Consider the following 15,974-nt stretch of genomic DNA (forward strand, 5'->3'; position numbering starts at 1 on the left):
AAAACAACAAAGGCCACACAATCATCCTGGGAAAATATGGTGAGTGTTGTATAGCATAAGGAATAGCATAACAAAATTAATGTTGAAAACCTGATTGGAGAGTACTGTACCTAGACACTGTATTTTCTTTTCTGTATGTGGAATTATCTTCTCCTTGGGAAAAAAAACGACTATCTTATGTTGCTTTATGGAGAAGCATAGCATCTTAAGGTTACATTTAATACGCTTCACRAAGCCTAAAACAGGAGGTACGACCACGATTTGCTTCTGCCTTTCTTCAAGAGTCATCGCTAAGTCATATTACTCTGTACCACCATATTTCATTATGGACTCCTCTGTATCCGTTGGCTTGGAAAAGGTCCCTTCTGCAAAGAACGCTGTTTGGATGACCCATGATCCTTATTTAGAGACCTCCCCCGAAYGTTGTCTTTCTTCACGCACGTTTATGCTGTTCAGCTAATGCCAATGACCCTTCAATTCATTATAGCCAAGAAACTTTGAAAGCAGCAAGAGTGCTCATTAGAGTATTTTATATCCTATGCCTAGACACAAATTTTCAATGAGAAATGAACCGTGGCATTTCAGAGCTGCATAYGAGACGCGCAATTTTTGTTAATGCAACCCACTGAAGGTCTTAATTTTGAAGCCGTTAGCAAAGGACGGGCAGCTACAGAGGGAAGGAAGCTCTTCACTGCACCTTTTGTAAAGTAGTTTTGAGATAACGGCAAGGATTACATAGGAACATCTATGTAATGAGTATGCAAATTCACAGTGATCCTTCTTTTCCTGGAAACAGAGTTATACAACCATTAATTTTAAGAGCAGAAAGGTCACGTACTGGATGGTTAAAAAATGAATTTTGAAATATATTTGACTCAAAGTCAGCTAGAAAAGGGAATGAAATGCACGAAAAATTTACGTTAGGGGTTGCCAAATCCAACAGCCCGGTAGATCTGAGGCTGCTGCGGCTCTCAGTCCCCAGGTGCAGCCCACAGCAAGGCTGAGAGGTGTTCTCAATAGGCAAACATACCTACTATGCACAGACATATATATAGTAAATATACATGTCTGCCACCCCAATCCACAGACAAAAARAGCACACAGCACTCACACAAAGAATGAATGACATGGATGGCCTGRTCCTGGTCTTCCTCTCCAGCTCACCAGGATGGATGTCCTCTCGTGGAATACATATACATATATATATGTGTGTAGATTCCACTATAGTATGTATGTAGCTGTATGACCTATATACCTCTCATGGATCCCGCCAGTAGCTGGCCCCAGAGGCCATGGTCTCCCCACCTTCTGGCAACGGGACCTCTAAGCCCCCRAGGTTCGCAGGCTCCAGCTGCCAGCACCGAGACCTCCTCTTGTYGCATCTCCGCCACCTCCTGCACACGCGTGCATGGAGAACGGAGAGCACCCTCACCCAGGAAAACAGCCCAAAATGGAGTTTAGTAAGACAGGACTGCAATGTTTTCTACATTTAGGTTAATTAACTTTCAGAATTGGACTAACTCACTGAATCTCATCCAGTTCTACTAGGATATTTTTAACATCATGACTAATCACATTCTGATTTGTTCAGACACATCTTAAAGTTTTCAGATGTATTTTATTTGAACTGTACCCAAGAAGGATGCAAAAGGTTTACCTCTTCCACTGATAACGAAGGACATCACTGTCCCCTGGATCTGCAATCCTATGCAAAGGATATGCAACGTCCTATGAACACAACAGGGAAGTTCGGGGAGGTAGGAGAAACCCACAACCCATCCGTCTGACTCATACCTGCAAGAAGCAATCACTAAATCCAAATGCTATGGTAATTACCCTTCTGACCATGATTTCTGACCAGAAAACCCAGAAACAGAGGCTGGACCAGCTATTTAAACAGAAGGACTCTCAAGAGAGGAAATACCTACATCCCAGGGCTGCTCCCTAGTCAGGACCACATGCTGTTTCACTGAGGTTTCCTGTTCAGCAAGCAGCGGTCAGTAGGCACCGAAGGTTTAATGTTGCTTCCTGGGAGAAAGCAAACACTTTAACCAAAGATTCCTTTGAATTTTCTCCTTAAAAACAGCATGATGCACTCCTTTTCCAAACTCCCAGTGAAAGTTTATAAAAAAGACTGTAAGGCAACTCCTGATCAGACATTACCTCTGTCTTTCTCCTGCCCTTGCCAAAATCTGCCCTGGCAAAAGTTACCATAGCACTTTGTGAAAGCGGTGGAGAGAGCGGTGCCTCAGCCAGTGCTCCTTATCCCACCGCATCCTGTTGTSCAGTGCAAAGTTTTCACTGAGCTACTTCTACACGCAATTATACTTGCACATTTCTTCACACCTCTTTTCTCCTTTCAGCGTTTTGAGAAGAGCACAGCTAATTTTCGTAACAAGAGCTCTACCACCTATCATATCGCTGCACACGTCTACAGCTTTCTGAAGCTGCTCACATGCCTGGTTTCTGTAATGTAACTGATTCCATACAAACTTTAAAAAATAATTATAAAGTAATATATCYTGGTTATGAGAAAAAGAATGTAAGTTCATAGAAGTCTTTTAAATAAAACCCTGAGAAAGTTCTTCAAGGACAGAACTAAGGTTTCTGAGGTGCTGGTCAGTGATCATTTTTTTCCACYCGTATCATCTAAGTTTCTAAGAGATAATTCCAAGTATCCAAGAAAATAATAGTCTGCATTTCCTTAGCTAYTAAAACCTATTCCTTTTTGTTAGTATAATGGTAGATGCTACTCCAGATTGTCTTTTTCTACTAACTAGTCTGCTGAACACAAAGAATGAGCCTCGATAAGGGTTCTCTACTGTCATTAAGAATCTTCTATCAGATAAAAACTTGACTGCAGGGATATCAAGAGGGATAAACCCTGGAGCAGATTCATAAATTAGCAACAGCTGAGACATGAAATATAATAAAACACAGACTCCGAGGCATTAGAGATGGAAAAGACCTATGAGGTCATCTAGTCCCATCCTCAGCCAACGCAGAATTGTCCCCTAGAGTGAGGTGCTGAACTTTAGCTTAAAGAAAAAAACAGCGCTGCCAAAAGCTTTGTCTGGCCTGTTACACTTGCTTGCGAAGAGGGAATGAAAAATCCCAGCCTAACAAAAAGGCTTCGAGCRATGGGAGAGTTACAGTGCCAGGAAAACTTGATCGTATCCCCATCTCCTTAGCAAGTCCTGCAGTTCTCTGCAGAGCAAAGAGATCGCTTTTTAAAGCCTGGAGCCCGACCACACTGTGCAACCGCAGCTACAAGGATGGACTAATCAGAACTACAAGCCACAGGGGCAAACTTTTCCTGTAAGAGCGCTGTGGGAATTTAAGCTCATCTGGCAGCTACGCATGGAATATGTATCAGCCGTTACAGACCCAACCCATGCGAGAGCGCCAGGTGAACGCGTGCTCCTCCTCGCCCGAGGCCTCCAGCCTGCGTTAACGTAGTCATGGAACAGCCTTTCTTTGACGGGGGGGTCTGCTGCTTACCGTGGCATTTTCGCACCTGAGCCACTTGCTCGGGTCGGTACGCAACAACCTGAGACAGCAAGGCCCGCTCTGGCTCACTAGTCTCTGTGCGAGCTTGCAAGTGAGCTGGAGAGGAGGGGGACCATGGGCTTTCAGGAGAGAAGACTTGCAGCGGCCTACAAAGGACGCATCTGCTACCACCCACCGCTGAGCCCTGCACAAGTAACTGCCTGGAAAGAGAATAATTTCTGTTTTTAAGATGGGAACTGAGTCTTAAAKGCAGCCAAGATTATCTTTAGAGGTGGAGGCATGGGGAAAGGGAAGGCAGCTGACAAGGATGCGGAGAAGACGGTAYGAGACAACTGGCTGAGGGTAATGGGGTGAAGAGGATGAAGAAGAGACAGCAGTGACAGCTAGAAAAACACTGGGAGACATCGGAGCTGCAAGTAAAAGCGACTGTTGACACATGACATCTATCTACAAGCATGGGCTTGAGGCCCAGGCAGCTGAAATYGCTGGAGAAGTTACTCCCACATCTCCCACCAAGGACAGGAGGAGCAGACGGGACTCAAAAGCCACACAAAAGGCATGGAAAAGCCAGGAAAGGCAACGAAAAGCTTGGACACAAAATGGGAAGTCAGATCAGCTTGATGGGAAAAGAAAAACCACATCAACCCTTTCACCTAAAAAACAGGAAGGCATTTCTTTGTCTGAAGGACACAACTCATAACTGCTCTTCAGAGTCCAAGGGAGCAAGGTTGTTTTTATAATCCTAGCAAGTCACAGGTTTGTTTTTTACAAGGTTTCTAAGTCTCAAGTACTCAGGAAGTGAGATTTAAAATTCACCAGTATTGTGTCTCACGCACAATTCACATCCCAACTACAAGGCTTAAGCRTAGCCGAGTGCTTGTGTTGCTGTCTAAAGAAAAACACTCAAAAAAGCCACGAAATGTTTGRCTGTTGGTGATTTATGTTTAACACTACAGAAAAGGACATTCCTTCAACACTGCAAACGTGGTCTAGTACACCTATGATGCATCTGTCAAGCTTGGAGTCTGACCCACCATATTTAGTAAACATTTCATGTGATTTTGCATCCTGATAATGGTTTTAGACCAGCCAACATAGAGTGGAATGCCACTTTCAAAGCGATTACCATGTTTTGTATCCAAACTCACCACACTACAGTTCAAATCCAACTTAACCCAGCTCCTGGCAAAGCAAGAAGAAGGGCTATGCTAATGCAGGCCTTCCTCAAGGCACTGAAAAACAAGCATCTTCCAAAAGAAAAGTTTCCGTTTTTTTTTTTTTTTTTTTTTCATTTTTCTACAAGATGATGATTGTAATTGGCCTTTAAAGCTGCACCAGGGTCAACAGTATACAGCAGGAACATGTTTTTGTGCTCACCATGGTTCGAGTGTCTCACGCAGTCACTCAGCACTGCACCGAACTGCTTCTGYGCTTCAGGCTCCGGGAAGCAATAGTAGCTGTGCCTGAAGTACGGCTGCCACAGGTACACAGGAAACTCCTTCGGCAGTTGGACAAAGGCTTGGGCAACCTCCTTCTCATTGGGACCTACACAAAATACAGATATCCTAATTTAAAGCACCTTCAAGTCCAGTCTATCTTTCAGTCTCAGCTGGGTTCCTGTGCCCATGGGCTATTGTACAACACCATTTATGGATCAACAGATAAAAATAGTTTGGTTTCATATTTGGTATCAAGATTCTAGCCATAAAAAGTCCCTCCCAGAAGAAGTCTTGAGGAGCCAAAGCTTCAGCAAAGGGGCACAATGGCCGTAAGAGAGGCCATTTGCAGAGGGAAACCCATAGGAAACCTTCAACTGGCCTGGGGCCACCCCACATCACCCCCTCGGTGGCTCCCGTGCAGCCACAGGAACCTCCAAGGACATGTCCAGCCTCYGCAGCCTTCTGCCAAGCAAGGCCACCAGTGCCCCTTTGGGAAAGGGCGCAGACAGGACATATTCCAGCAGTTGTAACCTGCAGTAGTAGGAGAGAGAGCTTCAGAAAAGGGGAAGATACTGCTCTACTTGTGCCCCTTATCCTTTTCCTTTTGGGGTTCTGAGTTTTCCAGCTTTGGGTAAGGAATGTGCSCAGCTCCGGTTCCTTAACCTGGAGCTTTCACTGTCTTCAGGGACTGGGGCAGGGGACGGGAAGAATCACAGCGGTGCTGGTGCCAGAAAAAACRGAATCAGCAACACTTCCTGCCCTCCTGCGGGATACATTGTGAAGTCTAAGTCAACACAGGCAACCGGCTTCCAAAAATAGAAACAAATAAACCGGGAATATTAACAAAGCACTGGAAAAGAGTATTGTGGTGCTGAGCCTGCTTCCAGGTGTGATCTGCAGAGCTWYCAGAGTGTTTGTGCRTGGATACGGGAAACACGGGACCCAGTATTTTTCCAAACATTAGTTTATAGCATTTAGTAGGTATGTCCATTCCAGAGCTATATCYTGACTCAGAAAACACGCCACAGGCATCTTCTATTACCCTGTGTAAAAATCTTGCCTCCAAGTGGGCCCAGAGGAGCATCGTGTAAAGAAAACAGCTTGAGGCTTGGCAATTCAGCTTTCACCAGAGCTTACCAACAGGATCTGGAAAATGTTTATCAGACAGCAAATTGTAATCTTCTTCTGAAGTTAGCACTTTGCCTCCTGCAGGAAGAATRTGACATTTAGGGCTGGCTCCTTTCTGGTAGGCCTGCAAAATCAAAATACAGGGGGTCAAAATAAAGACTGAAGGACAGCAAAACATAAAATAGCCAACCTATTTACAAAGCTAATGCACACTGATGTTCCTGATAGGGGAAAAGTTTCTCTCAGGCTGAATTTCGGGTATATTCCCTGGACATTTCAAAGCTTAAACCATTTTTAAACGTCCAAAGCATATTTAAAACCACCCTCTCGGTGTTTATGAGGCGTGATGAGGAACACGATGGTTTGCAAACGCACGGGGCCAGCGGAAAGCCCTTCGTTCTCCCCCAAGACATCCAGCCGCAGCCTCGACCCCGCTCAGCAAGGCTGCAACTGCCTGTCCGAGGACAACGTTTACTCCTAAAAGAATAAAAAAGCAGCAGCAGCCACGTATCAGTTTGGTAGGGGCTCACTGGGGAGCGCAGAGGACCATAACAGGAAGAAGCGTTTACCTCTTTGGTCTCAAAGCAAGCCACGGTATAGTCATTTTGGATAACAACGTATCTGTCCTTCCACTTCTTCAGGTCCTCGGCGAAATGCAGCACCTCCGCTTCGTGTAAGACCGTCCCAGCTTCCACCGGCGGCTGCAAAGACAAATTTCCTGCATTTGAAATCACTTTGGACCAAGGGCCACTGCACAGCTTTTCTACGTTTTCTTTAAAGCTGCTGCGAGGCCTTTGAGTCTTCCCCTGCGCTCTGGGGCCGTAACCATCGCACTGCATCAGGCCCCGCAGATGCAACCAAACCCTTGCAGCTGCAGGAGCTGCGGCAGCGGAGACCCTCGGCCACCTTCCAAACCACCTCTCGATTTTGGTGACTGAACCTTTTCTGGTGACACGCTGAATGCAAGCAGGGGGCCGGAGGGTTCATTATTTCCAATTTTCTACTACGTGCGCAAAAGCCTTTGCTCCAGCCGTTTCAAGAATATTATCTGTGGTTTCATAGCAGTCAAACTGAAACGTTTAGGTTGGTACCTCTCCTTATATTAAAGTCTGCTTCTCCTCATTCCCCTTTATTAAAGAGACTTCTTGTCTCTCCTTTTGTCTCTTTTCCTCTAATGAAGAGCAGATTTCCGTAGCTCATTTCACATTGTTATTGTGTTCCTTAGGGGACCCTGTGGGATTCGTACAGGATGAAAGGGCTAGCTGAATTTCTCACACAAATTTCTGCCCTGAATGGATCATCTCTGGCCCAAGGTTCTCGCAAAACCTTGCAGTGATCAGSAGGAAACTAGTCGTGGTCCAAGCATCAGAGCGAACCTTGCTGAAAGGCATCCTTCGAGCCAGAAACGTGTGTGCAGGTTCCTCTCGTCCTAGACTGCCCTCCCGGCGGGTGTAGATGGTAAAAGCATCAAAACAAGAACAAATTTTCAAAAGTAGACCTGAAACTTCCACCCACATACACCTTTTCTGCCTAAAACCTAAGGAGCCCAAGGTGGGATCTGCCCACGCAAGCTCGGGGGGTACGTTTTGTCCAAAAAAAAGTATAGACACAAAACGTTCTACGTGCACCTCCCGGGCGCGCGGCCACGCAGCGCAAGGGGGTTTCAACGCCTAACACACGGGTAACCATTTCTGAGGACTTCTGCGTTGTGTTTTTATACGCACAAACATTCAAATAACTTTTTGAAATAGCAAGTTTGACTTTCAGGAGCTTTGAGTAACCGCAGTTCCTATTGATTTTGCTACAGGGCATGCATCGCTCCTGGGAAAAAGCAGGAAAACGAAGCCCTTTTGGCAGCTGATATCCTTCCAGCTCATGCTTTTTTGCCCACTGCGAGTACTAAAAACACGACTTCGATCCTTAACGCACTAATTATTCCACGCAGCCGCGGTGCTGGCGCGCCGGGAGGGCAGACGTGCACGGCAGCGCCGGTCCCCGGGCGCTCTTACCTTGGTTTTCAGGAAYTGGGACTGGGAGTCCCGGTGCTGTTCCAGCTCGCTCTGGACGTGCCTGCAGAAAGCCACGGYGTACTGGCGCCTGTAGTGCGGCCCGAAGTTTTTTATCACCGCCTCTGTTCGCCCTGAAGCGGAAAAAGGAACCGCGGTTTGACTCGCGAGCAGGCAACCGAGCCGCTGCCGACGGGTAGCAGTGGTCACGCTGGATGAGGATACGGTCTCCGAAGAAGATGCRGGCTCCAAAGAAGACGCCGGTCAGGCCTGCGCTCAGCCCCGCGCTCTGCTTCGGGGCTGCGGCGGAGAGGAGGTCCCCGCGCAGGCGAGGGCCCCTTCCCCAGCTCCCGGCGGCCTCCTCCCCCTCCTCCTCCTCCTCCTCTCGCAGGAGGGGCCCCGGGGCGCCGCTCCCGACGGGAGGCCGGGGAGCAGCGGCTCCGGCAGCCCGCGGGGTCGACGCTAGCTGCGAGCGGGAACCGAAGCGGCGCCGGCTCCTCGCCGCCCGCCTTCGCCGACCGCGCGATCTGAAAACGGGAACGGCGGCGAGCGCTGGAGACGCCTCCCAGGGGACCGTAACAACAGGGCAACGGCAGGYGTAACACTCCGAAAAACGAGTTCCCCTAATTCTTTTCCAAATTCAGCGGGCCTCGCTCGGCCCGAGCCGTCCACGTGAAGCAAAGCCAACTCTCCCGCTCGCGCCGTTCGGCAACAGCACGGCTCCAGCCCTCAAAAACGCACTCGGAAACCTGCTGTTTACACTAGGAGAGGACGAAGAGGCGGCAGCAGACACAGCTCCCGTGCCCGGATTTTGGCCGGATCGCGTCTCCGCAGCTTTGCTTGCCGCTCCGGTGCCTTCACCCTGCTCAGTCTCACCCCCAGCGGCACGTTAGTGCCCCGTTAACGGGGCCTTTAGCTGCCGGCTCATCTCGCAGCTGCGGCGAAACCGGGGTTCARTGCAGCGAATGCACCCGAGCCAGCTCCTGGGCACCACGAGAAGCGAAAACAGGCTCGATATTAAATGAATTTGGCGACGGGCAATGGTTTTATCATCCCATAATGGTTTTTTACATCCCTTAGTTTCATCTCGGGAAATTATTTAAGCCCATCTTAGAGGTCTCCCTTGCCGCTTGGAGCCCCCAAACTGCGGCCGCTTCCCGATGTTGTGTGTTTTCCTTAGCCAGCATGAGCTTCACGCCTGCTTCCCGGCTCCGGGCTTGCAAAACGCCAGGCAATCTCCTCTTGCGGTCTTCGGACCCATTTCTTTCCTGGTAGATAGCTATTTTTAAAACTGAGCCTCTGTATCTAACATGCCAGGAAGGGCTTTAACTTGAAACCATAGCGATAGCTCTGCTACAAACTTTACTAAGCAGCGAGGCGGGRAAAATAACAGATATGCATTTCTAGCGGCACAAGGGGAATTATTTATGCCCAATAGGCACAACGACCAACGTACGTCTCAACGGAGGAAAAGACAGCATTTTGCTGCTACAAAGCATGACAGTATGGTGGGGTCCCAGGCGGACCGCCGACACCATCAAGGAGCCAGGAGCAGCATTTCACAGCGCCTGGTGTTATCCTGAAACAAAAAAAAAGGAAAAAAAAAGAAAAAGAAAAAATACTAAAGAAAAGGAAAAACTGCAATCAGAAAGAGCTGGGTGTGAAGGTCACGGAGGGCAAATACAAAGCAACACTTAATAGTCTCTCCTGGGCTAATGCTGGTGTTGAAGATACAATTACGTGTTGTCCCGACCAGCTGCCGAATGCCATTTCTTCTCTCCAGATGTCTACGCTCAGCTGTAGCTCATGGAGTCGCAGGAGATCCTTGGCCCGAGATGTGTACGCAGCCTGCAGCCACCGCGCGAAGCAAAGGCCTCCCCGGGCTGAGTGTCGAGGTCTTTCTTTTCTCTCCACAGAGTTTATTTCCTCTAATCCTTGCTTACACCTGGGGGAAATAAGCTCTTATCTACTCACTTCCAAGCACGGTGCATCTCACGGCTCCTGCCACCGGCAGCTTCGTTTACAGGCTCATAGCGGAGAAAGGAGAAGCCGTCGGCTTCCCTCTATTGCAAGAGGGGGTCGCAGAATTTTTATGGGAGTATTTTGGTTTCGTGTCTTTCCCCAAACTCTTCAGGCTAGTGATCACAGAACTTAAAGGATAATCTATTATATAATGCAGTTTCTTCTTCAGCCTCTTCAGGGTTGCTCTCTGCAAAAATTCTTCATGACTCCATGCAAGTGTGCAATATCCACAGAGCATCGCTCACTTTGAACCGCATCCAAACCCAAGTTCCTCCAGAGGCTGCTGGCATTTACTAAATACAGCCAAACTGGAGCCAACTTTGCATTCTTTCAATGGTGGCTTAATGCATAAATTCATTTTCTGTCTTCGTTTGGGTTGATGTGGCTCACTGGTCCAATAGTACTGCAACCCACGATGAGAACTGAACTCCTACAAAATATTTGCCCACCTAGCAGCRAAACTTCAAAATCCCCCCAAGAGGGCTCTATTCCACCTTGTCCTTTGGGAGACTTTTCTACCCCTTAACATTACTCCTGAAGTCTTCTTCCTGTCTCTAATGTCTAGTGCAATAATCTCTTCCTATTACTCATACAGTAGCACAACATCTTGGTACCCCAGGGCATTGCTTCTTTGTTATTTACACTTTCAAGCGTTGCTGAGCAGTTATTTCACCAACAGTTTCACCATCAGTTTTGCATAAACCCACTTGCTTCTTCACACAAAAAAAAAAGGAAAAAAGAAAGAAAGCAAAGCAGGTTCTTGGTTAATTAAAAGAGGTTAAAAGAGCAGACCAGTGAAATTAAAGAATAAATAAGAATTTTGGAAAACTTTTTGAAAAAAATGCAAATGTGATTCACAGACTCTTTCTAATTTCCGATGCAAACGCATGACCACTAGAAGACACCATGTCCAAAAGGCATGTCGTACGGTCGCTGCTCTCCACTGAGCTCGATAAGCCGAGCCTGAACAAATTAAGTTCTCAATACTACAAATTTCTCTTGGATTTGTTAAAAATACCTGTTTAGGGTATTTCGAAAGAGCCTCCTGTGAGAAGACAGGGAAGCGTCTRACCCCGTCTCATTTAGGAATGACCAGGGCAGAGGAATGGGAAGCAAGTTAGAAGAGATCCAGCMCTGGCATCACTGAAGAGATACTCTACGGTGTCTTTTCCATCCCATTAATTTCTTAGGGTTGCTCTACTTTACAAAATGCTGTACCACGAAAGAAAACATCCAGTTACAGCACATACAGAAACACGTCAGATACAAAAGCAGAAACTGCCACTGAGAGCCATTTACATAAAAGTCTTTTAAATGTATTATGAATATCTTCTTTTCAAAAYCACTCTGGAAAATTCAGGTTTTTTATGCATAAACTCTTCTTTGCTTGTCGACTGTATATAAATTACACATTCTCTGGTTAACATATTATTCGGTCCAGAATAATTATACCCCAGAGAGATGCCTAATAAGCTAATCTTTAAACTTGAGAGATCTAAAAAAAGATCTCAAGTCATGTTCTATGAATATAGAATGGCATCAGCTGACAAAGATATGGCACAGTCCATATTATTGTGGTTGCAACCAGGAACCACATGAATCAACATTACGGGCTCGTTTTTGCATTATTCAAGACAACAGGACTTCTGAAGGAAAGCAAGAACCCTAATCACGAGAAACAATTCTCTAACTGGGAGAAGCAACTATAAGGATAAAAGAAAATTAGCCACACAATATGGTAAAGGAAATCCAGAGTATAGGGAAAACAGCACTGAATCAGCGTGCCCTTTACTGGAAGACGCCGAGGGTTTTAGAAACCAAACAGCGCTTTTTGTGACACTGTGAGAAGCAGCAATGAACAGAAATACTGGGATTTACAAAAATAAATAAATAAAAATTAAAAAAGCRAATGGGACAGAACTGACAAAGCCACATTTTCAGTGACCATACGTAACCATTTTGTTTCAGACTTGCATCAGACAAAAGTTATTTCAACAGGAAAACCCGTCTTAGCCAACAGCTGGAAAACTCATAGCCTTRCTCTGGAAGGAAAGGGGCCGCATTGCTTTTTACAGATGTCTCCATCCCTATCATCCACAAGAAGTTTAAACTACGAAGGAGAGAGACGGGCCCCATCTCCGACACGGATTTTACGTCCTCCCAAGACGATGCGCACTCAGCTCGCAGCACTGCTGCAGTGGTGATGGTGGAAACCCAGCCCAACCTTTTGCCCGGCGCCTTCAAATCCAGCATTAAACACCCTTTCGCTCGGAAAGTCACGGGCCCCTTGTGACACCTCAACTCCAGGCACCTCCGCCAGCGCGGAGGCTGCGCCGAGGACTTTATTTCAAGCCTCTCTTTTGCAGGCAATAGCACTAACAGAGCCTGCTAACGCCACGTGCGGCCGGTTTGCACTTGACCACACTTCCCGCCGCCTAAATATTTCAGGAACGCCAAGGAAACACAGTGTGGCAAGAGGAATAACTGGCAAACCACAAGCTCTCGCTCAAAATTGCCACGTGCTGTTTTCTATTCTTACTGGCACATCCGTTTCTGTATGTTTGTTGATGTTAGCAACTGCCTTGTATCTCAGCGTGGTATCAATTTTAGACGTCCCCGTTCCGGTACGAGATGTGCTCAGCGACTTTGTGTTTTTCCATATGTAAGGGAAGTCAGTAACGAATTCAGCTTAGTGCCTTCCTCGTTCATTCACTTGGGCCCCAACACCTTCCCCCAACAAGTCGTAGTGCCACTTCCCATGCCGCGACTTCAGTTTTACCATTTTTCACTCTTCTAGCGTGCACGGAGAAGGAAGACGCACTTGCACAGCGTGGCCACGGCCAAGGGACTACAGTAAGGACATGAAGCCCTTAAATCTCTGCAGATGAAGTCCCCTAAAGAAGTTGCCTCTGTTTGCAGAGCTCTGGTCTGGTCTTCCCCCCTGCCATGGACCGGGCTTCCCACGGACCCGGGGGGAYGGCATCTGCAATGAGCTTGCTGCTGGGCGCTCCTCGCGCGTTCGCCTAGGAAGCACTTGAAACTCAAGAGCAGGAGAAAGGAATTAAAGTAGTTGTAAGGAAGGAGGAACTGCGTGCAACGACACCTAAATAGGGTTAGCGTTATGGACGCCTTGGTTTTGGCATCCCAAGGGAGAGGTGCTCAAATTGCACCTCAGTGGACATCGACGCCAATACACATCCCTCCTACACGTTCTGGTTGTGATCAGCAGGCTAGCGGTGGTGCTCATTAACAGCATTTTCTACTTAACACCCCACTTGCTCTCTAAATGGTTTTGAACTGACGGGAAATGAGCTTCTCCTATTAAATAYGTTACGACGGCTGAATCAAGGCTTTGGGATGGGATGCAGTGGGATCACACACAGGTCAAATTCACATGACGTTCGTGGAAATGGGACGCTTTGCCTGTCCTGTGGCTTTTTAGTAGCTCTCTCTAACGCGTAATGTGCAGGCTCCTGGGCAGCTTGATTTATACTCCGAGCTGAGCAAGTGGACAAAGAGGCTAACCTAGCTTGGCATCTTGCTTTGGACAGGAAATTCTAGATTTTTGACGCTGATTTATTGTGTCTCACAGCTAAGTGGACACACGGCCTTCAGCAAAGAATGCACACTTGAATTAATCTATCTAATGACTTTGGATTAAATCCTCCTGTGCAGAACATGCAGGTTTGCTTCACTGGATTTTTGACTGTTCATCTTTTTGAACCAAAGGATATTCAGCCAGCTATTGCTTCCAGCCAAGCAAACTTTCCACGCTGGTTACAGTTGCACAAGGTGAGGACACCTCCTGCGCCTGCCCACCACTCATTTTTGCACATTTTAACGCAGAGCAAAGCCTTGAAGCTCCGTTCCACGAAATGCCAGAGGCTGCTTTCCTTTGTATAAAATAGCCCCCAGTGAGCAATCCTGCAGCTGTCTTCCTTTTGCATATGGATTTTTTCAAAAGCGCGCAGCTTTTTTTCTTCAATAAYGCATCATCCCTTCCCCCAGACACAACTTAGCTGCTAATTCCAACTGCGTGGGAGGTGGACGGACCTTCACCACACTTGCTGATACTTGCTACTTCCAAATTTTATTTCACACAATGCGTGTTTTTTTGAATAATCCTTTAAATGTCACTTTGGAGGCCGCTTATGTAGTCTTTCCTTCTCCAACAGCAAAGTGCAGCAGCAGCGTGAYCACACACATTGAGCCTTGCTGCCCTGCTGAACCTCTCCCACGTGGAAGAGACTGGAGAGTCCACGCTGTTAAAYTCACAGATTTCTCACCTCATATTTTTGGCTAGCTTAGTCTCATTCTCTCAAACCTCTTGTTCCAACCATGCAGAAGTTCTCCAGTCTCTGGCTTTCAGCACTCCAAGGTCTAGTAGAGATGCTTGCCCTTTGCTGCAGCTGAAAGGGGGTAAATGAAACGCCAGATGATCTCTGCTCACTGCCTGTACCTGGAAAGCCCACTGCAAACTAGCAAGCTTGGTAAGCACAGAGGAAATAGGGAAACAAAGATGAGTCCATTTTCAAAAGCACTTGAAAATCAAGAACTTCCAGGTAGGAACTGCCAGAACTCCTGCCGCCTCTGAATCTTTAATTCAGCCCGTTCCCCCTTTGCTACGTGCGTTTGGAAACAATTTTAAATGCATCATTAAACCTTCCATTTTTTTCTGCTGTAACAGTACCTCCCCCAGTGCAAAGGATGAAAGGTGCTTTGGGAATAAATCAGGTTTGYGAGCAAAAATAATGCTTGCCACACCGTAAAATTCTGACTGCAGTCCAACAGCTTTTTCCTTCCCAAAGCACCATAAAAATCACCATCAAGTTAGATCAGTCGATAATCTGGCAGATTTTTGGTTGATCCTTGCCGACACATCAATACAAGCCTCCCGTCTGGATCCCTCCTGCCATCAGCACTCCCAGATCCTCCTTAAGCTCAGACCTTCTGTTGTCAGTATTTTTGCTGCTATGGGCAAAGAGCAGAAGAGTAACSAAGCAGATGTAGCAGGGGTTAAAGCCGGTTTTTCATTCCAATCACATCTAAAAATATCATCTTATAATGCACCCCGTATGGCACCTGCCTCATTCGTTGCGGAGGTCTGGAAGTTTTTCTGATTTACAGGAATGCCGAGTGCTCACAGCCACAGCTGAACTCAGCGGGAGCTTGCCTGGAAATCGAGGGAGAGCTTGAAGATGGCCAATTCCTGGAAAAATTCAACCCAGGGCTTGCTAAGAGGACCACCCAAAATGATAGCCACYGCTCCCCAGCCCCTATCCAACACCTCAGCGAGAAGATCAACTTGTGACGCGCTCAGAAAACTGGGAAATCTCAGAAGGAACCAAAGCTGGGGTCTCCTCCTGGATGAAGCCAAGAAAGAAATACCAAAAAAGCTGCCTTTGCACCCTGGTCCCCCTCGAGCCTCATCAGGCAGGTTAGGAGCCACWGACCGTTTCAGCCAATGCGACAACCAGCCCCAGAAGAAAGTTGCATTGGCTTTTCMAAACCTCAAAAACTCCAAAAGGGTGAAGAGATGCAGTGAGCTGTGGGGTTTCCCTTTCCTTCCCCTTCCTGGAGATGCCCGAGCTGCTCAACAGAACGCCCGAATGCAGGAGAAACGCGCTTTCCTCTGTCTCACTTCCCAGAGTAACGCTCACCCATTCTAGCCCACGTTTACTCAAAAATGCGTTCTGCAGCAGGCGTCCAGCACGGAAACTTCAGCCGGAACAGCTGAGGCCTGGCAAAGCCTCCTCTGCAGCAGAAAAAAAAGGGGAGAGCATCTGGCAGGCTAAATCATACAAAATGTATTACTTCAAACAAGACTCCTAGAAGTAAAAAAGYGGGTTYCCCCCCYYTTTTTTYYCCT

At 47.2% G+C, this 15,974-nt stretch overlaps 1 protein-coding gene across 1 annotated transcript in view; it reads right to left on the reverse strand.

Moving 5' to 3' along the window:
- The window catches only part of NIBAN1 (niban apoptosis regulator 1), a 39,573-nt gene extending 23,804 nt beyond the window's left edge, over window positions 1-15,769 (reverse strand). The window contains exons 1-5 of the mRNA XM_085299696.1: window positions 15,766-15,769; window positions 8,087-8,217; window positions 6,647-6,778; window positions 6,087-6,201; window positions 4,888-5,055 (exon numbers count right to left, since the gene is read on the reverse strand). Of these exons, the coding sequence (XP_085155822.1) occupies window positions 4,888-5,055; window positions 6,087-6,201; window positions 6,647-6,778; window positions 8,087-8,217; window positions 15,766-15,769 (550 nt within the window). The remainder of the gene's footprint in view (window positions 1-4,887; window positions 5,056-6,086; window positions 6,202-6,646; window positions 6,779-8,086; window positions 8,218-15,765) is intronic.
- Window positions 15,770-15,974: the final 205 nt, after the last annotated feature.

This window comes from Rhea americana, unplaced genomic scaffold (assembly GCF_003343005.1).
Source record: "Rhea americana isolate MKP2758 unplaced genomic scaffold, rheAme1 scaffold_151, whole genome shotgun sequence".
Lineage (NCBI taxonomy): Eukaryota > Metazoa > Chordata > Aves > Rheiformes > Rheidae > Rhea > Rhea americana.